Below are 23615 nucleotides of genomic sequence, written 5' to 3' on the forward strand. Positions count from 1 at the left end.
TGAGAACTGAATGTATCTGGGTCAGGATGGGAAATGGAGCGGGTAAGTATATACCAAAGAGCTCTGCAGTCCTTGCGGAGAGAAAAGGCACCAGATAACCACTGAATCGTTGCTTCCCTGTTGGCAATGGCTCAGTGTGTGAAGTAGTGCATGCCTTGGACACTAAGGGATGGTCGCAGGTTCATACAGAACTCTTCTTCTATTTGTCAGTCATGCAAGAGGAATACTTAGGACAATCACACAGCACACGTGTGATTTCAACTTACTGTAGCACCGAGAAACATCACAGCTGCACAGTAGTTCAATCCTATATGTGAAACCTTTAGTAAGTGCTGGCTTTTTAACCAAGAACTTGTTATTTCGGGGCGTTTAATTTAGCTTTTATCACTATAAGTAATGCACTTCAAGAAGACCCGGAAACCCTGTGCAGCTCTTCTCATCTGCCATTTTTTAGGTCTTGCCTGACTCAGCCCATGCTCTGTCATTTGCTAGATATTTTATTAGCTTACAAGGGGTCTAGTGTCTATCTATTACTTACTGATACTTTGCTTCATTATCATTATTTCCTTGCTTCTCTTTTGGCAGTGCATACTTGCTTCACTTCCTCTTTGCAAGTGTGCCCCTACCCTGGGCATAGACCGAGTACTACTTCCTGTGCCCAATGCGTGTCCTTCCACTGCTCGTGCTCAGATTGAGGCACTTCTTTATATTGTTGCTTCCCCAGTCGTTAATGCATGTTGTGGTTGATTGTCCATCTGTCGTCGTTATGAGGGTCATAGGGTTTTTAATGAATTGTTAAAAGAGACATTCACATCTACATTCGTCCAAAGCAACATGTTGGATACAACACTTTCATGTCTAACTTCTATTGTAGAACAGTAGTTTTGAGGTACAAGTCTGGGATCGTTAGTTGTATTTGCCAGCTGTTGCCTGGTGCATGTTGTACCAACTGAACAGGCAGATGGTAATCATTTTAAGATGTGTATTGGCATGTTTATATTGTGAACCCACGCTATAGACGAGGGTGGCAAGCAGCTCATTCTTTCGAACTTTGAATTACCACAACATGCTTGGCCCTGTAAGAAATTGCAGTTTGGCAGTGAAACAACACACTAAATTATTATACTGCACCCAAATATGCAATCTTCTTTATGATTTGCATGCTTTAACAAGAACAAAGTATTTCTAGCCCAAACTGAGAAAGTAAACAAGCAATAGCAAAGCAAATGGGTCTCACCTATGCAACATCGATTGATTTTGTCAATGTGCTTTAATCATGTTGTAAAGGAGCACAGCTCCCGGCTGACAGTAATTTTTTTAAAAAGGGCTATGACGCAGTCCCTGCTGGCAGAACCATAATGCTTTTTTAATTTGCTTTCAATCATGTTGCACAGCAGCTGTGCTGCAGTACAACATGGCTCTAAAACTCATTGACAAAGCTGATAGATATTGCATAGGTGAAACCTACTAGCTTTGCCAACACAGGTTTCTTTTATCCCTGAAGTTCCACCTATTTTTTTTAGGTCTGGCATTGGACAAGACATTTTGATTGTATTAAATTATATCTATAATCTGTGCTTAATTTGTAAAAGAATAAATGCCGGGTCCAAAGTTTTGTCAGAAGCCAGTGATCTGGGCTATTGAATGTCAGGGGGCTGAATATCATGGCTGAATTGTCTTTATTCCTCCTCATGCCTCTAATCTGCCACCAGCCACTTCCTGCCTCTTTATCTCTTTCTTGCAGGTTCCCGCTTACATCCTGTGTCACAGTTTTACTGTCTTTCGCTTTTCCTTTATTTCCCCATTGTATTTTTTTCTCTTTCCTGCTCTGGGTCAAAGTCAACTGAGGAAAAATTAGTGCCAGTCCCCAATAATAAGTGTGGTTGATTCCTACCTGCAACCACAGGCTCAAATCAAGCACTGTATAATGTACTGGGTCCATGCAGTTTGTAGATGAGCTCTTGGACCTGCATGGTCCCTTGCTGCTGTACTGCAGTGATACTCAAAGTAGGGCCCGGGTGCCACATCCATCCATCCTGACCTTCACATGCAGCCTCTGCTGAATGACAGCCCTGGGCTGCTGTTTACTTGAAAGGAGCACTAACATGCAGAAATATGTTAAATAAACAGGCAAGCATTTATTTACATAAAAGAAAAGAAGCATAAAAGAAAAGAAGAATATCATGTGTCTTGCACCACTTAACTCTAGGAACACATTATTTTTTAAGACATCTTGCAACAAACGTTTACAAATATGATAAAGTCTCTTCAAAATCCAATAAAGAGTACTTCATTAACATGCAGAAGCTTTATAACTTAGTACAACAGACATCAGTGTATTGAGAAGTATTTTGGGTGGAAGGATTAAGCTAGAAAAATAAGCCTCGAACCTAGGATGAATTTAATAATAATTATTGATGTTTTGAAATACCCTATCTGTATATTGTATGTGTCTGTCGTTTTTTGTCTTTTAGCCGTGTTTACATTTTCATCTTCATTTTTGTAAATTTATTGGTGCTACGACAAGGAAAAGCTAGCTTTTGTTAACTCTGCTGTAATTCGTATATTGGTGTTCTTCTGTATGTTTGTTCATATATAAATGTCAAAAAAAAAAAAAAAAAAGTATTTTTTCAAAATTGGATGTGTAACCATCAATGCCTCCCCTCGCCCTAACATCAATGCCAAGAATGTACTTAAAGACAAGTAAGTTGTACCATGTGGGTACCCTGGGTTGCTATTATAAACATGGACATAATTAATAATAAATGAAACACAAGAAAAGGATAGGTACAGTGCATACCTAGAACTCACGTATTTCAATGTGCTCTTATATGTGATCATGAAGAAAAAGTAGGCAAAGTGAAATAAAACAATTGCCTAGTATCACACAATTTGGTCAAGTAGGGAAGCCTGGATTGATCCCAGGTGTTTTGGTTTAATTTTGTGCAATCCTATTTTTTTCCAATTCAATATTCAAGTTACTTCATTTGTGCACTTGACTATCCCAAGGTAGTGAAAGAGCAAGCAGAGAAGGCTTACTCCAATGCGGTAGAGGGATGGCGATTCAGATACAGCAAAACACAGTACTGTCAAATCTATAACTCTTGTAGAGATTAGGACTCCATTTAGAGGGCAGAATTGAAAGAAACCCTCAAAATAACTTCGTAACTCATGGACCTCTCAATGTACATGCTTTGCTTCCCCTACACCCACCTTACATCCCCGCCTTCTCCCAGTAAGGCCCCTCTCCTACCCAGCTGGCATCAATGCGGCCCTTAGACCTACCACAGACCATACTTTGTGGCCGCTGGGAAAATGTTGTGAGTACTCATGTATCCTGCAACCTGGGTATGGAGCTGGTATGATGTCCGCTTCCTTGTGGCTTACGTTTAGCCTGATGGCACTGCTAAAGTTTTGCTAGCCTGTCTTATTGCTGCTGGCCTTTCCTTCTTTGGAAGCTCTTAGACAGCTTAATCAGACCTGAAATGCCTAAGAGAGCTTGAAAGTCCTTCTACCCCCTTCTCTTGACCACTATATTAAAAATAAAAGTAGAAGATAAATACCAACATACAGGATATAACCTCACCCAAACTAGGGAGTCCCTAACTACAGGACTGTATCACTAGTGAGCAGTAGTACTTGTGAATGCTTCCTAGTGCTAGTTGTACAAACCACTGTTGAAGCATACCACACTAGGAAGGCAAAGGTTCATCATCCTATGAAAGTATATGCTGGTATGTTAACTCCATAGGAGTTTCAGCTGTTTCTTCCATGGGGGTGTACTTCCTATATCTCTGTTTACAGTAAGTGTACAACAGTCGTAACTCCTCTCATTCACTTTTTAGGGGCTGATAACAAGTTATGCAAGACCTGCATGTAAAAATAATGTTACCATGTGGTAACACTGTGCCTGTGCCATGCATTGCAAGTTCTGTCCCATGGAATGGGCAATTACTACGTGGGGCTCAATTTACCAATGGCAAAACCACATGGATTTCCCAATTCTATTGGTTTTAGTTCATAGATTTACCAGCAGGTGGGAAATGTATGCTACAGCCTCGGACATGGGGCGGGAGGGTGGAGTAGGGGGTAAATGGGAAGCTATATTTTGGCTGGGGCAACATTGTGTGCACTGCTACCTGCCATTTATGTATTCGTGTTAGAAAAGGTTGCACTGCTGCTGCCCATGTTGTAGCTTTGTTACCAAACTCTCCACTACACAAAGGGCGAAACGATTTGCAATGCCAATGCTGGTTTTGATCTGTGATGTACAGGAAACAGTGAACGCTAAAACAAATATGCCAACAGAGTTTTCTTTTGGTTTGATGCATGCGACTTTTGAAATAGACAACTTTGTAAAATTTTAAAAGGTAGCCGACAAATGTCTCCCTGTCACGTATGACAACTTAAGTCAATTTTGCTAATAGAGCTTTGCGTGGTGGGGTTTCTAGCACTTAATGGGAGTATTAAAAGCACAACATGCCCCACAATGCAATATGGTGTTAGCTGAAAATCCAGGAATAGCTGATCATTTATATGTGATAGCTGCAGTTGTGAAATGCAAAATAAAATCTATCTCCTGACAGTCTGCCTTTTTTGTAGGCAATTACGGGTTAAACAGCCTAGGGAAACACCCTTTCAAATAGAATACATTTCACTGCTTAAGGGCCAATATTAACACACTTTGAAAAAAACAAACTAGCATGCAAAACACCTTATTGTTTACACAATGCACATAGCAGCTGCAAACAAGCATTGCCAAAACCAGTAGGTTTAGCCTATGCAAAATACTGTTTTATGGCTTTGTCAGTTGTTTTTTTACATGTTGCACAACAGTAGGGGCTGCTGTGCAACATGGCTTGAATTAAAGGGGAAAAAAGCACTATGGCATGGCCAGCATTGAACGTATCATAGTGCTTTTTTTAAGTTTGGCTAGCCTGTGCTTATGAAATCTCTTTATTTAATATATCTTAAAAGGGGGCTCTTATCAGTTCCTATTGCCGAATTAGTGTTGTTTACCTTGTGTGTAGAACTTTTTTTTGTTAACTTCCCCTGGCTGCATGCATTTATGATACTTCTACTAAAGCTGTTCACACTGTTTACGCTGTATTCACTGTCAAGATAAGATCTCTGCCCAAAGAAAAGGCAGATAGCTTCTAACAGTATTCTGGAATGCTTGCTTTTTAATGCTTATATGTGGAGAGCAGATGCTTTCGCCTTGGAACGTTTGTGGCATTTCCTATTCATGTCTCAGTACATTTCTTTGCACTTTGTAGGCATTATCGGATTGATTTTTCTACATAATCTATTTGGTCATTATGATCAAATTCTAAATGTAGTAATAAACATTACACGTTAAAAATAAAGTTAATATACACGTGATATGCTATATTTTACTTCTAAACAGGCAACCAAAATTGCAGTTAAAAGGGAACTAATTTGAATGGTGCAGCAGGTGCAGTGGCACCAGGTGCAATAGCTCTAGGGACCCCACTAAACCCAATTTATTGCAAATAATTTAAAGTAAACAGGCAGTCACAAGTGCAGTTATCTTGCATACAACAATGTCACAATTTCAATAGTGCAGCAGGTGCAGTGATACCAGGGCCAAATGCTAGAGACACCCCATTAAACACCTACAATTGCTATCTTTTACTACTAAACAGGCAGTTACAAGTGAAGTTATCCAGCAGACAACAGGGTCATGATTTCAATGGTGCAGCAGGTGCAATGGCACTGGGGCCAAAAGTTGCCAGAACTCTTCTAAACACACAATATTGCTATATTAACTACTAAACAGGCAGTCACAATTGCAGTTAAAAGGCACTTAATTTGAATGGTGAAGCAGGTGTAGTGGTACCGGGGCCAACATTTGTCAGACCTCCTCTAAACACCAGATTTTGCTACACTTGCTATTCCGGGACCCCATTAAATGCAGAAAATTGCTAAAGTTTGCTACTAAACAGGCAATCACAAGGGCCTTGATTTCAATTGTGCTGCAGGTGCAGTATCCCAGGGACCAAAAGTTGTCTTAACTCCTCTAAACACCAAATATTGCTACTAAATAGGCAGTCCCAGGTGTAGTTACCTTGCAAGCGATAGTGTTGTGATTTCAATGGTGCAGCAGGTGCAGTGACACCTGGGCCCAAAGCTCTAGGAACCTCTCTAATGAACCAACTATTGCAATCTTTTACTACTAAATAGGCAGTCTGTCACAGGTGCAGTTACCTTACTGGCGATAGGGTTATGATTTGAATGGTGCAGCAGATGCAGTGGCACTTGGCCAAAAAGTTGTCAGAACTCCTCTAATGCCATAATGCTGGTATTACATCAATGAGTTCTATTGTTCCCTCTTTCATTTCATTTTTCAAAATGTTGGTATCACTTTCCCGCACTATACAACTATTAACAGAACACAATTTCACATAAACATGTCATAACACTTTAACAGACTTTCTGTAACGTTTATTGTGAGACCTGACATCTTTGGTGTGGTTTCCCTTGTCTTTTTGCCTCTACCTCCTGTATTTTTGGCGCTGTGCTGGATTTCGTTTTTGCTAGTTTGGATGCTTTGGGCACTTTGCCACTACTGATTAGTGTCAAAGTGCAAGTGTTACCTAGGTAAATTGTTTTTGTAATTGGTTATCCATGATTGCCATATTTGTATTACCAAGAAGTCCCAAGTAAAGTGCACTGAGTGTGCCAGGTCTGGTGATTCAAATGCTAATAGTGGGCCTGCAGCACTTGATTCTGCCACCCACATGAGTAGCCCTAAAATGGTGTCTCAGGCCTGCCACCGCAGAGCCTGTGTGCAGTCTGTGGACTGCCATGTCAACCTGGCCAGTGTCCCCACTGACCAGGCCTAACCCTTCCCTTTCTGTACACATTGGACACCCCTGTGGACGGTCCAAGGTACCCCCCTGGGCAGGTTGCAGTGTATGTGAAAGGTAGAGCATGTACTAGTGTGGGTGACCTGCTCTGGTAGTGAATTACAGCCATTTTTGTTTTTCGCTATAGTAAGGCTATCTTGCCCATAGGCTGTAATGGGGAATGCTGTGTACAGTGGTTACCTGCATATCTTGCCATAGGAGCAAGATAGGACATAAAAGTCTGGTATCTCTGAACTCAGAATTTAATAACACATCTTTTAGGAAAGGTGGTTTTTAAATCCTGTGTTTGAGAACAGCACTTTTAGAAAGTGGCTGTTCTCTTGTCTGACCTTTCTGTGTGCCTTGGCCTGTTTGTGAATTGACTGTCTGGTTTGTGAGTGACAGGGGCTGGGTGGCTCCCAGAGGCTGAATGGGCCATCCCTGGGCTGAATAGTTCCATCTGCATCTAGAGTGGTGGGAGGGGATAGCGCCTGGGCCTGAATACAATGCTGGCTCCACCTCCTGCTGGATGGCTGACAACCCTGCCCCTGTCACTGAAAGGAAAGGAGAAGCCAGGAAAACAAAGTGCTCAAGGAAGACCCAGAACTGGTTCAGACCGGGCTCAGAGCCCTTCTGTACAAAGGGAACAAAGACTTGTTGGGGTAAAAGTACAGGACCCCAGACTACAGAAAATTAGATCATCCTGGAATCAAGAAGGACCTCTACCAAGGAGAAAGCTGGAAGACTGAAGAGGGAGGACTGTCCTGCTGTGCGTTTGTGGGCTGACCTGCAGTTGCATTGTTGCCAAGGAGATCGGAAGGACTTTGCTTTGTGCTGTGTCCCCTTGCTTGAAGAGATCTCTAAGTGCCTGAGTAGAGATGGCTCCCTGTTAAGAAGTCCCAGGAACAAAAGGACTTCACCCCCAGCTTCCCCCCTGAACTCTACTGAGGGAGTTCTGTCCTTCCTAGAGTGCTTGGTCCAGTTGTGGTGCCTCTGGAAGTTGTACCTGTTGTTTGGGAAGCTGGACAAGGAGAAACTAAGACAATCTGCAAATGTTCACGCATCACTCGCTTGCGGAGCGCATCCCCGACAGTGCGAGGAAATTCCTGCTGCAGCGAAGATCGAGATCGTCGCAGCGCCTGTTGCCGCTGCAAGAACTGATGCATCCTTCGCTTGCGGAACGCATCGATCCGTTGCAGGAAGATTACCATCGCTGCGAGTATCGTCGCAGAACCTGTCATCGCTGGGTGAGATCGCCGCACCGCTTGCTTGCGGACCACATTACGTCGCTGCGAGTATCGACGCAGAGCCATCGCATTGAGGGGCCGCTAGAGGAGAAGATAGACGCTGCGCATCACCGCCGCACCTGAGATCGTCACCGTCCCGAAGATCATTACATCGTGCCTTTGCGAGACACTTACTACGGAACCTGTGCACCGGAATCCATACAAGGTATCGCCTCCCTCCCCATACAGACCGGATTCGTCGCAACACGCCCGCTGCGTCCAGCACGGCTGTTGCATCACCTCCCCAGGGTCTCAGAAGTGATGCGTCGCTTGTTTTTCAACGCTGCAGCTTCCACTTGGAACTTTTGTCGCATCTAAAAGGTACTTTTGGCTAAACGTGACGCAACTGTGGAATATTTTAACGCAGACCCTAGAACTCTTTTAAAATCATATTCTGTGTATGTTGGATTTTTGTCGTTTTGGTCTTGTGTAGTTTAGATAAAGATACTCTATTTTTCTAAACTGGTGTGGAGTCCATTTGTGGTGTTTTCACTGTGTGACTGTGAGTGTTGGTACAAATACTTTGCCTTTGATAAGCCTGTCTGCTCGTGCCAAGCTCCCAAGGGGGTGAGCAGGAGTTATCTAAGAGTGTATCCCCCTTACCCTGACTAGAAGCAAAGGTCCCTATTTTGACATTGGTACCTACCTCTGCCAACTAGAGACCCCCAGATCTAACAAATATTGTACAACTACTCAGCAAGCTACAACTTACAACAAAAACCAGCTTAATATTAATCACATTGGTGAAACCCAATGCATTTACCAATGCTTGTTCCTTTAAGTCAACTCGTGGCTAACAGCACGCCGAGGAGGTTTGTCAAGCAACGCAAGGGTGGAGGTGGGTGGGTAAATAACATCGAAGAGCGGGAAGAGGTGGCAAAATGGAAGTAGTAAAGTATTAGAAAAATCTCACTTCTGACATGGGACCAAACAACGGCTATCCGCAGGGGGGACGGGGGGGGGCTCAAAGCAGGAGCAAGCAGGGGAAGGGTGTGGGTCAAAACAATGGCCAGTGGGCAGAGGGTGTGGACCGATGATAAAAACAATAGTTTCGAAAATAACGGCAAGCGGGAGAAGGAAGCGGGTGATTCAAAACAAGGGACAGTACCTCTGTGCCCCTGGAGGGATGAGAAATGGGCGATAGGTCCTCACCTTACTTTGTATACCTGAAGCTACCTCTTTAAGATGTGTTTCATATCTCATCACAATAAGCCCATGTCAGCACATACCCCCTTAAGACCCAAAAACACAGTTGTCAAGTATCTTGTGTCCCCAGTGACAATCAGCCACTCCTGATTTTTAACTAGCCTCCGGTTGCATTGTGGGTATTGTGATTTTGTGATTGTTGTATTAGCTCAAAAACAGCACCTAGTAAATCCTATTGGCTGAAACACTGGGACTGGATAATTGTCCCACGCATGAATGGGCCACCTGAAAGCCAAGTGCCCCTGCTACCCACCTCGGTCCTAAGAGGAGAACTGTACTTTCAAGCAGTGCCTTTACTTTTACCTATATATCATTAGAGGCCTTCAATTGATCGTGAGATTCTCCAATGTCCACAAATCCACGGTAGTATGTGAACCAATACGCCTAAAGATGAATATACATTCCCCAAATGCCATTAAATCAAAGATGTTATCTGGAAATACTTAGCATTCTTCCACATTGGATTAATTAATTAAAGCAGTATGTTTAAGGAGTATCAAGGGCTCACTTCTGACATGGCACAAAACATTGGTGAACAGTTGGAGGTAGGATGGGGACGGGTGGTGCAAGGCAACAGTAGAAAACAATGGTCCAAAAAAAAAAACGGTGGGTGGAAGAAAACAACAGATGGTGAGAGGAGGGTGGGGTGATTGTAAAGAAGGGCGAAAGAAAGGGTTGTAGATCAAAACAACAGCAATCAGAAGTAGGAAGGGGCTGGTGGGTCACAAACAAAAGCAAGCGAGAGGATCAAATCGACAGCAGCCAGGAGTCGGTGGGTCAAGAAAATGGTGAGCGGGATGGCGTGGTGGGTCAAGACAATGGCGAGCGGTAGGGCGTGGTGGTCAAAACAATGGCGAGGGGGGTAAAAACAATGGTGAAGAGAGGAGGTGCTGGTTTAAAACAGTAGCGAGCAGAAAACAGGTGGGCCAAAACCACAGTGAGTGGGAGGGTCAAAACAATGGCATGGGGTCACAACAATGACGAACAGGGGGTGTCAAAACAACAACGGGCAGGAGGATGGGGGGGACAAAAACAAGCAGGGGCGAAAAAGAGGGATTGCGGAGATATGCACTCAATAAGATTGCATGTGGGGAAAAAAAAGAGGAAGGACACTGGTCCCAGGAAGCAGTACCTGGTCCATGCTCCACTGCATGGAAGAAGACTGAAAGCCTAGGAGGAAGCCAGATGTGAAGAGGAAGCTCTAACCAATCGAAAGCAAGGAAACAAAAGTGGCATGGGAGCCAATCAATGGTAAGTAAGAGGGCTACAAGATCGTCCGGAGGGACCGAAACACCAACCAGATGGGAGGAGGCATCGCCATCATCCACAGGAGCACCATCCGTCTCACGACCAGCACCGACAACTCCCTGACCACCGCCGAACACCTGCATTTCCAGATCCAGACCAACCCGAACACCACCCTCAGAGGCACCCTGATCTACCGATCCCCTGGACCACGCACACAATTCAGCGAGGACATCGCCGACTTCGTCAGCCCACATGCCCTCCCCTCCGCTGACTACATCCTCCTGGGAGACCTCAACTTCCATCTGGAGAACAACAACGACCGCAACACCAGCACCCTGCTCGACAACCTCGCCAACCTGGGACTCAAGCAACTGGTGTCCACCCCCACCCACCTCGCCGGACACACACTCGACGCGGTCTTCTCATCCAGCAAGGACATCGACTTCAGCCACGCCACAGAGCTTCAATGGACGGACCACAGCTGCGTCCACTTTACCTTCAAGAAAACAACGACCCACCACCACCAGCAACAGGCCGCCCGCAGAAGCTGGAACAAGATCACAGCAGACCAGCTCGCCACCTCCCTGAGCCAGCACCCTCCTGCCAGCTCAGCGAACCCCAGCCAGGCCGCCGACAACCTCACGAAGTGGATCAGCAACTGCGCGGACGAACTCGCCCCACTGAGGACCCCGCCCAGCAGACCCGGCAGCAAGAAAGCCCCATGGTTCACCGACGAACTCAAGAGCTCCAAGAAGAACTGCCGAGCCCTCGAGAAAGTCTGGAGAAGGGAACCGACACCGGACAACAGGACCTCCTTCAAACTTGCCACCCGGAAACACCACCAGCTGATCCGCGCCGCCAAGAAAACAGCATTCAAGGACCGGTTGGACAACAACGCACACAACTGCAAGGAACTCTTCAACATCGTCAAAGAGCTTTCCAACCCCAGCGCAGGAAACAACGACATCACCCCATCGCAAGACCTCTGCAACTCCCTGGCTTCATACTTCCACAACAAGATCGCGGACATACACAACAGCTTCAACAACCAACCAACGCACACCATGACCGAACAACCACCCCCCACCACCACCCTCCACGCCTGGACCCCGATCAGCACCGAAGACACCATCCGCACGATGAACTCCATCCACTCCGGATCACCGACCGACCCCTGCCCTCACCACGTCTTCAACAAGGCCGACGCTGTCATCGCACCCCACCTGCGAGACATCATCAACACATCCTTCGACACCACCATCTTCCCCGAGAGCTGGAAACACGCCGAACTCAGCGCTCTACTCAAGAAACCAACAGCGGACCCCACCGACCTCAAGAATTACCGCCCCATCTCGCTCCTCCCGTTTCCAGCCAAAGTCATCGAGAAGACCGTCAACAAGCAGATGGCCGCTTTCCTCGAGATGAACGGATCCCTCGACCCCTCACAGTCCGGCTTCCGAGCCAACCACAGCACCGAGACCGCCCTCATCGCCGCCACCGATGAGATCCGAGCCCTGATGGACAACGGAGAAACAGCGGCCCTCATCCTCCTAGACCTCTCCGCGGCATTCGACACGGTCTGCCACCGCACCCTAGTACGGCGCCTCAGCAACGTCGGAATCCAGGACAAGGCGCTGGAATGGATCATCTCCTTCCTCGACGGGAGAACACAGAGAGTCCGCCTACCACCGTACAAGTCAGAGGCCACCGAAGTCATCTGCGGTGTCCCCCAAGGATCATCTCTGAGCCCCACCCTCTTCAACGTCTACATGAGCCCCCTCGCGGCCATCGTACGCAAACACAACCTCAGCATAATCTCCTACGCCGACGACACCCAGCTGATCCTCTCCCTGACCAACGACCCCGCCGCCGCCAGAGCCAACCTGCACGAAGGGATGAAAGAGGTAGCCGAGTGGATGACGACCAGCCGCCTGAAACTGAACTCGGACAAGACGGAGGTCCTCATCCTGGGCTCCTCTCCCTCCGCCTGGGACGACTCCTGGTGGCCTCCCGCCCTGGGCACCGCACCCAAACCGACAGACCATGCACGCAACCTGGGCTTCATCCTGGACTCCTCCCTCTCCATGACCAGGCAAGTCAACAACGTCTCCTCGGCATGCTTCAACATCCTACGCATGCTACGGAAGATCTTCTGGTGGATCCCCACCGAGACCAGGAAGACCGTCACCCAGGCCCTCGTCACCAGCCGACTGGACTACGGCAACGCCCTCTACGCCGGTACCACCGCCAAGCTCCAGAAGAGACTCCAGCGGATCCAGAACGCCTCAGCCAGACTCATCCTCGACATCCCACGAACCAGCCACATCTCCGGACATCTGAGAGACCTTCACTGGCTCCCCGTCAACAAAAGAATCACCTTCCGCCTCCTCACCCACGCACACAAAGCCCTACACGACCAAGGCCCGAGCTACCTCAACAGCCGAGTCAACTTCTACGCTCCCAAACGCCACCTCCGATCAGCCAACCACGCCCTCGCCGCCGTCCCCCGCATCCGAAGAGCGACTACAGGAGGAAGGTCCTTCTCCTACCTGGCCGCCAAGACCTGGAACTCCCTCCCGACCGACCTGCGCCTGACCCAAGACCACCTCTCCTTCAGGAAGAAGCTGAAGACCTGGCTGTTCGAGCAGTAGCGGCTCCCCCCCCCAGCGCCTTGAGACCCTACGGGTATGTAGCGCGCTTTATAAGTGTCACTGATTGATTGATTGATTAATGGGCAGCTCTATGCCCCTTTTAAGATGTATTCTTCCCTTCTTTACAGGAGATTTTGCATGCAGGACGTAAGCACTATGCAGGCAAAACCTAACAAATGTCTGAAAAGACACTGAGAAAGAAAAAAAAATGTGCTGGCACACGTCTCCCTTAACCCATCCTCGGCCTAGAGGCTTGTGTGGCTTAGGGGGAGTAACTGCAACCCCACTGAGATGCGTCCTCCCGCATTGAACAGGGCCAGCACGTACTGTCCCATGAGGGCAGCCTTACCATCTGACAAACGTTAAGAGTCAAGCAGGGTTAACCGTGACTGTTGGCCTGCTCAGGGCCGTTATCTCCTGTTCCCAGATACTTGCGGATGGATAACATGGTTGATCATCTCTGCCAAACAAACGTGTATGTTTTAGATTTAAAGACATACAGGCCTGTCTGCAGGCATTTACCGGAACTGTCTTACACTCTTAGAATACCCCTTCTTTCCCACTGAGGCAGTTTTAAGCACCCTTTGTCACAGAAGTTCTTCCTTAAACAGTGTTAGAAACCGTGTTAGAAGATACCTGCGAGGCATAGCTTACAACATCTGTATGCCCAGGTGCCTAGATAATGCACTGACTCTCCATCCTCCTTCTGCAACACCACCACTAAGCCCCCACATCTCTTTAACAAATTGAGTGAACAGTGAGTCCATCGCATTGGTTACATCATTTTGCCTTTTTTTAGGTCTCGCCTGCCGATGCGCTTGCGCATTCGAGCTGGCGAGAGATTAAGGGGCTTATCCAGACTTTAACCAGACTGGCGATTTGATGCAGTGAATGTGCGCTTTTAGCTCAATGTGCAAGCGCAATGAGTTAAAATGCGCGTGCACAGCATCAAATCGTCAGCTTGGTGCCGCCAGCAGCTCTTCCCGCTCCGCCCCCTGCTGCATCAAAGGCTTTGCGCTCTGCCTCAGCCCAGCCATTCTCCTCCCCTAATTGCCCCCTGCTGCATCAAAGGCTTTTTCACGGCCGGCCGGCCATGCTTTCAGTTTCACGGCCGCCAGGCCGTGTCTCCTTTTTTAAAAATGTTACTATAAGTGGCCAAGGCTTGTTTGTTGTTGTTGTAATGCTGGCTTCTGTCTTTGCATCGGCACGCAATGTAGAGATGTAGATATCTTACATCTCAAATATGCTTTCCTGGATTTATAAACGTGGTATGTAAATCATCTTCTTACCTCCTGTACCATACTAGATCTCACTGTTTCTACTTCCTTGCATATTCCACATACTGAACCTTTAATTCCCCCTTTTCTCCTGCTTCCACCTCAGCTCATTCTATTTTATCTTGTTTCCTTAATTTGAGAGGCTCTCTATGTTTTACATCCTCTTATTAAACTCTCCAAGCCTTCAATGCTCTCTTTAGAAAGACCCTTCCTTCTCCCCTTTTGACCCTCAAACGTCCCAGTCTCCAGCTCTTTCCTGCATCTGTCTATTTAGCTCACATTACCTTCAGTGTGAGCACCTAATAGGCTACAAAATATATCGATGTTCAGCTTCTGAATGGATCTGAGAGACATTGGTATCTTTTACGAAGTGTAAACAACCGAGGCAGCTGTAGACATGGACAGAAGGAATTCTTTGTGAATGTACATGTACGAGACGAACATAGGCACATTTAAATATATTATGCGACATAAAAGGTATGTAAATCGCTGCAAGCTGGAGGTTACAAACAGTCAGCCTCATTTTTGAGGCCTTAGCCCCATCCGTGCTGCAGTCAGGGTCTCTGATCAGTGACACCTGATGCTTCTTGGTTCTTAAAGGTGTTTTCTAGGCACAGTGCCCATCCCCCAGTCTGCAGCCTAAACTGACTTCAGGAGATTCTGGCGCACAGGCCTCTTGACATACTAATGGCCCTTTTGTTATGCGCAGGTGTGTGTTTGCATTGGGGTCCCTGCCCATCCCGAAGTCAAGCCTTGAACTTCCTCTCAAGGTAGAGAATATTAGCATCTTCAATGCTGGACGGAGGAACGGTCTTTGTGCACAGGATGAAGCCCAAACAACGGCTTACTTGCTTTAACTACCTTTCAAATGCAGTGTGAAGAAAGATTCCCTCTTTAAACATGAAAATGTAAGTTTCATAGCGATATGCGTTCACGTTTACATTACAAGAACTATGATAAATGCAAGGGTTTATATACAGACGCTTCTGAAATTGGTAAATAGTTTAAGAGGAGACACATTTTAAAAACATACTTTACATATTGCATCGCCTTTTCATACACTACTTCAGTGTCAAGGTTTCTCCTATTTAAAGGCTTGTGATAAATAGAAAATGTTTCTTAATGGAAACAGGGGGCCGAGAGGCTCTAGGTATGAACACAGGTTAAGCCCAACATTGAACACAGTTTTGAAACAGAAATGGGATGTGCAGAATAACATGAGCGCAAAATGTATTGGAAGCACGTTTATGTTTTCTATAGTGTACAATATATTTATGTTGAGCAAACTTTTACTCTGGGAGGTAAAAGTAATATTTTGAACAGAATTTGATGAACATTTCTTAAGCAAAGGCGCATTATCTAGAAGTAGTGTAATGTGTCCCATAGGCAAAATTGCACGCAAATATTATGAGTTTTCCTTAATTTTAAATATGTCTGTTTGTTGTTTTCGTCATAATTTGTTAAACTCTTAACAATCTTTTCCTCCACTGCAATGTTTCTGCAGTGGCCCTGAGTGCATGCTCTTTCCATCAGGGTCATTAATTCAGCCAGCAGTCCTGCCTAATACTGCACAGGTGGATGACCTCTTTTCTGGACATGCAAAGTGTCACATGAGTCTCTTCGACATCAATTGTATTAGTAAAGCAAAAAATAAATCAAATCCTGGCTGTTACCTGAAATCATGTTTACCCAGCTAATATCACATTATTTTAGAGCAAGTACAGAACAATGAATGTTTGCAACCAACATTCTATGTTACTTCCTCATCAAAGTAAAGCTTGTTGACTGAAATGGGTTGCTTAACAAACTGCCAAAAGTCGTGAAATATGGGTAAATGTATTTGCAGGTTATGGTTAAGAACAGAGAGAAAAGAAAACAGGCCCCGAGATGCATATACCTCTTTCACTGAGCTCCTTTTCACTGCACATCTGCCGTTTAGGCATAGGGAAAACTTTGTTTAATTGGAAACTGTAAAGCTTTGCCTCTTTTTGCATGATCACCCCCAACGTTTTGGACTGATGTTGCTGTTTAGGTCTCGCCTGCCGATGCGCTTGCGCATTCGAGCTGGCGAGAGATTATCGGGCTTATCCAGAGTTTAACCAGACTGGCGATTTGATGCAGTGCATGTGCGCTTTTAGCTCAATGCGCAAGCGCAATGAGTTAAAATGCGCATGCACAGCATCAAATCGTCAGCTTGGTGCTGCCAGCAGCTCTTCCCGCTCCGCCCCCTGCTGCATCAAAGGCTTTGCGCTCTGCCTCAGCCCAGCCATTCTTCTCCCCTAAATGCCCCCTGCTGCATCAAAGGCTTTATCACGGCCAGCCGGCCGTGCTTTCAGTTTCACGGCCGCAAGGCCGTGTCTCCTTTTTTTTAAATTTTATTTTAAGTGGCCAAGGCTTGTTTTCTGTTAGTGACTCGACATCATTGTCCTACCATCTCAATTAATCCATCTCTTCACCCCTCACTTTACTTGTCTGTTAGTCGCTCCCCCTCGTTATTATGAACCCCCTCATTCTTCACCAATCACTCGCTATACATTTGCTAATGCTCCCCATTGGGGCTTTTACTCCTCACTAACAGTCCCTCCCCTCACCACCTTTGTTTCCCGATCCTGTCCGCTTTCCCAAACTCACCCACTGTTTCCCAAACCTTAATTCCGAACTACTCCATAATAATTGTTTACCTACATTTTTACCATCTCCCTCAACCCTCTTCTGTTACTGCCCTCTGCTTATTCCTATTTAAGCGTGTCCTTTCTCCACCGCTCACCCTTCCCTTATAATCCCGATGCCTTCCTTTGCCCGCAATATTACCTCTCCTCACTGGCACTAATTGCCAGGGACACAATTTCAAACTGGGTGGAATTTCGCTCTTTTGCACTCCTACTTCCCTTGCTACCGACATCTTTCAATCCCGAAAGGCGGCTCTGGCTCTCAGCTGTGAGCGGGAATTGGAAGCATGAAATAACGACTTCAGAAATATAGTCATTATTCCCACAGACTTCCGACCTGCTGAGTAATCGCAGTGCAGTCGGGCTCGAGGCGTCAGGCTTTCTGTTTATTCTGCTTTCTGTTTGTTAGTTTAAAGCCAAAGCGAAGACACTTCTAAATAAATAAATAAAGCCTAAAAACACACGTTCTTTCAGTGCGACCTTTCAGTATGTTTTTTTAGTTAGTTTAAAAACTGACCAGAACATCTATTGTCTTCGGGCGTTAAGCATAAGCCTTTGTGCTCCCTTGGAATCCGTAGGAGTAGTAAAACATAAACCAGTGTGTCCCCTTAGAATCCGCAGGAGTGTCGTACACTCCGAGGGTTGCAGAGGTTTGGGGAACTAAATCGAATTTAATAAATGTAAGAAGGGTCTGTGAAAATTGTCTTTGTCAAATATATATGAATCCGTGCACAAGCAATTTGCAAACGAATATTCAACGTTGTAGCGTGCGTCTTGAGGTATCACTCTCTAGACCATAGAGTGTATACTGAACATTAACTTATGGCGTCCTTGAGTTTCAAGGGCGGCCCTCAAGGCACTGCGGGGCTGCGCGCAAGCGCTTAAATCAGTGAAAGCCAAAAGTTCTTCGTGCAGCTCGAGATAGAACTCTGTTTGAAACTATTTAATTCTTTACATGTTGCTGGATGGAACTACGGGGAGATGTATCCTAACCACCAATTATGCTCACTTTCAGATTCCCCTGATGAAGTGCGCTAGATGCACGAAATGCATTGGGAACTTGTTGAAATACTGCTTTATTTCTATGGATTAACCCTTTTGATGAACCAAAAATGAACATTTGATATGAACATTACAAACTAAACAATCAAACAATAAAGCTGAATAAAAGCTTTGCAACATTACTGAAGAACTTTTGGCTTTCAATGATTTAAGCGCTTGCGCGCAGCCCCGCAGTGCCTTGAGGGCCGCCCTTGAAACTCAAGGACGCCATAAGTTAAAATTGTCTTTGTGCAAGCTTCCACCAGCGTGCGCTCTGGCATTTCTCCTCCCCTAATTATTCACTGCCCAGCACATCAAAGGCTGCTGCTCCCCGTGCGTCTTGTCACCCTCCGCTGTCCGTTGGTTACAGTATGATCAGTCCCGTCGTGCCAGTGCCCGTCAAGCACTTTAGCATGTCCGATTTCCTTTAATGAAATCCTCGGAGTTGGTGGACCATGTTCAGACTGTCAACATTATGGTAGAAGATGTCTTGTATAGACAATATTTCCTTGAAGCATTCAATTACTAAATCTTGCCTTTTCGCCAGCATGAGATGCAGTCCTCTCGGACCACCATTGAGTCAGATGTTTTGTCTCCAATATTCTCACCAAACAATAGTGAGTAAAAATACTCCACTGCCCACAACAGAAGAACTGAAATGAGGGATGTGCTGCCCCTCTTATCTCTCTGCTCTCCTTACTTTCACCACTCTCCCCTCCCTCTCTCACCTCAATATCCCCTCTCCTCACTATCCCCACTCTACCCTCTCACCACTCTCCTCTCACCACTATCCCCTCTCACCACTCTCCCCTCACTCCCCTCTACCCTCCCTCTCCTCACTCTCCCCTCTCCTCACTCTCCCCTCTCCTCACTCTCCCCTCCCTCTCTTTCCTCCCTCTCTCCCCACTCCCCTCTCTCTTCACTCCCCTCTCTCTTCACTCCCCTCTCTCTTCACTCCCCTCTCTCTACACTCCCCTCTCTCTACACTCCCCTCTCTCTACACTCCCCTCTCTCTACACTCCCCTCTCTCTACACTCCCCTCTCTCTACACTCCCCTCTCTCTACACTCCCCTCTCTCTACACTCCCCTCTCTCTACACTCCCCTCTCTCTACACTCCCCTCTCTCTACACTCCCCTCTCTCTACACTCCCCTCTCTCTACACTCCCCTCTCTCTACACTCCCCTCTCTCTACACTCCCCTCTCTCTTCACTCCCCTCTCTCTTCACTCCCCTCTCTCTTCACTCCCCTCTCTCTTCACTCCCCTCTCCATCTCCCCTGTCCTCACTTTCCCATCTCCCCTCTCCTCACTCAACCCTCTCCTCACTCAACCCTCTCCTCACTCAACCCTCTCCTCACTCTCCCCTCTCTTATTCTCTCTCACCTCTCTTCTATCTACTCTCTACCCTCTTACCTCTCTCCTCTCGTCCCGCTCCACTCAGCACCACCACAGCATCACTCAGGGGCACCACAACATCACTATGCGCCACTACAGCATCACTGAATGCCACAGCATTACTCAGCCACCACAGCATCACTCAGCACCACCCCAGCATCACTCAGCACCACTCACCATCACCACATTATCACTCAGCACCACCACAGCACCACTCATCATCACCACAGCCTCACTCAGCGCAACCACAGCCTCACTCAGCGCAACCACAGCCTCACTCAGCGCAACCACAGCCTCACTCAGCGCCACCACAGCCTCACTCAGCGCCACCACAGCCTCACTCAGCGCCACCACAGCATCACTCAGCGCCACCACAGCATCACTCAGCGCCACCCCTGCATCACTCAGCGCCACCCCTGCATCACTCAGCGCCACCCCTGCATCACTCAGCGCCACCCCTGCATCACTCAGCGCCACCCCTGCATCACTCAGCGCCACCCCTGCATCACTCAGCGCCACCCCTGCATCACTCAGCGCCACCCCTGCATCACTCAGCGCCACCCCTGCATCACTCAGCGCCACCCCTGCATCACTCAGCGCCACCCCTGCATCACTCAGCGCCACCCCTGCATCACTCAGCGCCACCCCTGCATCACTCAGCACCACCCCTGCATCACTCAGCACCAACCCTGCATCACTCAGCACCACCCCTGCATCACTCAGCACCACCCCTGCATCACTGGTTCAAATATGTTCTCTCAATGTTTCAAGCTTTATTACAAATGTCAAAAAAGATGTTAATATTTCACTTCTGTTCTTGGATTTTCGTCACAATAAAATACACTTAACATAATCTTCACTAAAGTTATTTACAAAAGTTAAAGCTATTGCCATTATAAATTACATTCACTTTTATTTAAGTATTAATTATTTTAAAAAGTTAAAAGCCATTGTTATTTGTAATATCAATACATCTAAGTCACGTAAATACAAAACATGTTGCATTACAAATGCTATAGGTGTCACATTTGCGAAAGTTATAACTATTGGCATTGTAAATGACAAAGCTAATAATTTACCTATTTTAAAAAAAAACACAAATAAAAAAAATGTCAATTATAAGACCAATAGCTCAAACTTTCCTAATGCGAAGACCTATTGCATTTCCAATGCTTGTTTCTCTTTGCCCCCCTGAAAAACTTATCCTGATGCAATAGATTTCAAGCAGTTGGAATCGATCTTGATTGGCTCTAGAGCTGAGTGGGTGAATGGGAGTGGAAGTGGGGTCTTCATCCGCCAAAGGTCGATAACATTAGTTATTTGTGTTTGTGGGAGTTTTACATAGCACAAACTCGACCTGAAGGTATCTGAGCGCTTTAGCGAGCATCAGTTGCGTTACATGCGGACACATTCATTTTGCTAGGCACAGTAATCATGTGATTTGCCCAGAATCACAGGATGCTGAGCGTCCCTGCCAAGACTGGATCCCTGTTCCCCAGCTTCGAGGTCGCTTGCTCTAGCCGTTAGACCATATCCTTGCAATAGCAATCCCATTCACTTGCCAAACAAATCAACGCAGTAACAATGTTAGCACAATACTTATAACTGTAAAAAAAAATGCCCCGTTGTACTCTCTACAAGCCTTACCTGGATCCACTCGTGAAAGTCACTCGGCGGTCCTCTGTGGTGTAATAGTGCCCCAGGAGGAGGGTGGAGAGGGTGACAATGACCATCCAAAAGAGACCGCAGCGGTTCAGCCGGGGAGCCCGGTGGCAAAAGACTTTCATTCCTGGAGGCTATGTTTGGGGGTCCTGCCCCTTCCCTTAACAGTTACTTCAGGTTCTGCAGGAACGCGAGAGTGGGGTCCTGGGACCCTCTAAGAGACCGCGGTGAGGCAATTGACTTCTATCATGTGTACTCCGTGGATCACCTGTTCCAATCTCGGCAGGTTAATGCACCGGCTGCAGAGCTCTGTGCGAACAGACGAGGTCAAAGTTTCCAGTTCCAGTAAAAGTGTAGGGTGGGTTAACGCGCCGACTGTGGAGCTCTGTGTATGCCCGGGAAGCTACAAATTCGAAGCCCATCAGGGTGGCGGTAGGCGTACAGCTAAACGTACCTTCACAAGTCGCAGGCGGGGCTAGGTCCCTTGTACTTCCAAAAGAGTACTTCAAGCCCCCCACCGAGCTCCGCGGCGACACGGTGCAGCGCCCACCGAGCGGCCCCCGTGCCCCATCTCTGACGGACTCACTTCCTCCACCTCGGGGCGCCTGGGGTCTGTGTTGTTGTCTGAGAGGTCCCTCCCCGGGTGTGTAGCACACTCACGGGTCCCCTCCCACGCGCGCTCCTGCCCCCTTGTTCTTCTTCCTCCCCTGTGCCTGCCTCTCACAGGCACCCGCCAGCAGCTGCACCTTCTGGCTGCGAGGTGTTGATGCTGTTACTTGTTGCTAAGAGGGCGGAGGGGCGGGCGGATGGTGCGAGGCACTGACTTTTCGACCGGTTTAGACTTGCCAAGGGTACACCGAACCCAGCTATTTCGCGCCTGGGTCCTCTTCCCTGTGTTTGGGATTAAACATTTGCCTGCTGCTGTCATGTGGGCAAAAATGCAGGTTCACATTCCGTACTTCCTTTCACCTGCCCCTCCCACCGCAAAGAACATCAGACGGTGGTGCGCGCGCGTTGACATGAAACAGAAATGCAGGTACTCAGTCTCAGAGGAGGCGCAGGAGTGCTGCACAATGAAAGACACAAGAGTCTTGCTAAGAATAGTATGCAATCTCATTAGAATAATTAGCAAGTCATGTTGAGAACAAACTGCTGGTTGCTACTGGCGTAAGGCTGAAAAGTTCTGTTAGTGGCCCAATCTGATTTTAGCTGCCCCCGGTCCCTGTGAGACGCTGGTACTGCCCGGTGTAAAATATGTCCATCTTGCTTTGAGGGACTCTCACTGTCCATTTACGTGCAATGAAACTCAGGTTTTCCTGAAAAGCTGGCATGGATCCGGAGCCCTTGGATTTAAGGTGGAATCAGAAGGGATTGGACTGTCCAATTGAGGCGTAGCGGTTCTCTTGGGATCGGTACTGCCAATTAAAAGTGCTGCTTGCCCTCTGAGAACTGTCCAGATCTACCTAAAGGGTACAGAAACTTAGTCCATAACACCTGTTCTGCCAATATAAGCATATTAGCGTTTCGGAAAAAATCTGCTGCTGTTTCTTTAAACGAGAAGCAACCCTGCAGGGTCGTGCTCAGATGGCCACAATTAAAGTTTAGCCACCCGCTAGGCTTCCACTGACCAACAGAAAACGAAGAATGGCCGGTACCGAGGCTTGGCACAACAACCTATTGAAAACATGGACAAGAACAAACTTCGGCTGTGCCTCCGAGTCTGGGATTTTCCTGCCCCTTCTGGCAGTCCTCGGCCGGGCCGACAAAAGATATGCAAAGCCCAGTGGGTGTGAAGACTATGAAAGGAATCCGCAGCCTCTACTTGCCTGGCTGTGCACTCCCCAGCGTGAACCCTCCATTGTGGACATGTTTACAATGCAGAGGGGGCTGGGAGAGGCAAACATGCCCCACTCTCACAGGAGGCAGGCAATGCTTTTTTTTCTTACAATTTAGACTTTGAACACCCGAGTCTAAACTGCGCCAAGTCGTTTAAACCTTCTCTCCTTTTCTTAAACACAGAGATGCACATGATAACCACTGTCTTACACCCACACTTTCATATACCCACATCTTCTCTCACGTACACAAGCTTTCTCTTTCACACATTCTCACACAGGTCCACACTCCCTGTCTGTAACGCAGACTACACCCACGCACACATACAAAACAAACATTTGCAATGCAATAGGTCTCGCATTTACACAAGTTTGAGCTATTGTGCCTATTATTTTTGTTTTGGGTTTTTAAAACATAAATAAAAGGCATTATCATTTACATTGCCAATAGCGTAAACTCGCGTACATGCGAGACCT

General features: G+C 46.9%; 1 protein-coding gene across 1 annotated transcript in view; it reads right to left on the bottom strand.

The window, feature by feature from the left end:
• LOC147666280 (alpha-N-acetylgalactosaminide alpha-2,6-sialyltransferase 2-like) overlaps positions 1 to 22041 on the bottom strand; it is a 225207-nt gene extending 203166 nt beyond the window's left edge. The window contains exon 1 of the mRNA XM_086949163.1: positions 21289 to 22041. Within this exon, the coding sequence (XP_086805289.1) occupies positions 21289 to 21428 (140 nt within the window). The 5' untranslated portion in view covers positions 21429 to 22041. The remainder of the gene's footprint in view (positions 1 to 21288) is intronic.
• Between the last annotated feature and the right edge of the window lie 1574 nt (positions 22042 to 23615).

Source organism: Lissotriton vulgaris, unplaced genomic scaffold (genome assembly GCF_964263255.1).
Source record: "Lissotriton vulgaris unplaced genomic scaffold, aLisVul1.2 SCAFFOLD_991, whole genome shotgun sequence".
NCBI lineage: Eukaryota > Metazoa > Chordata > Amphibia > Caudata > Salamandridae > Lissotriton > Lissotriton vulgaris.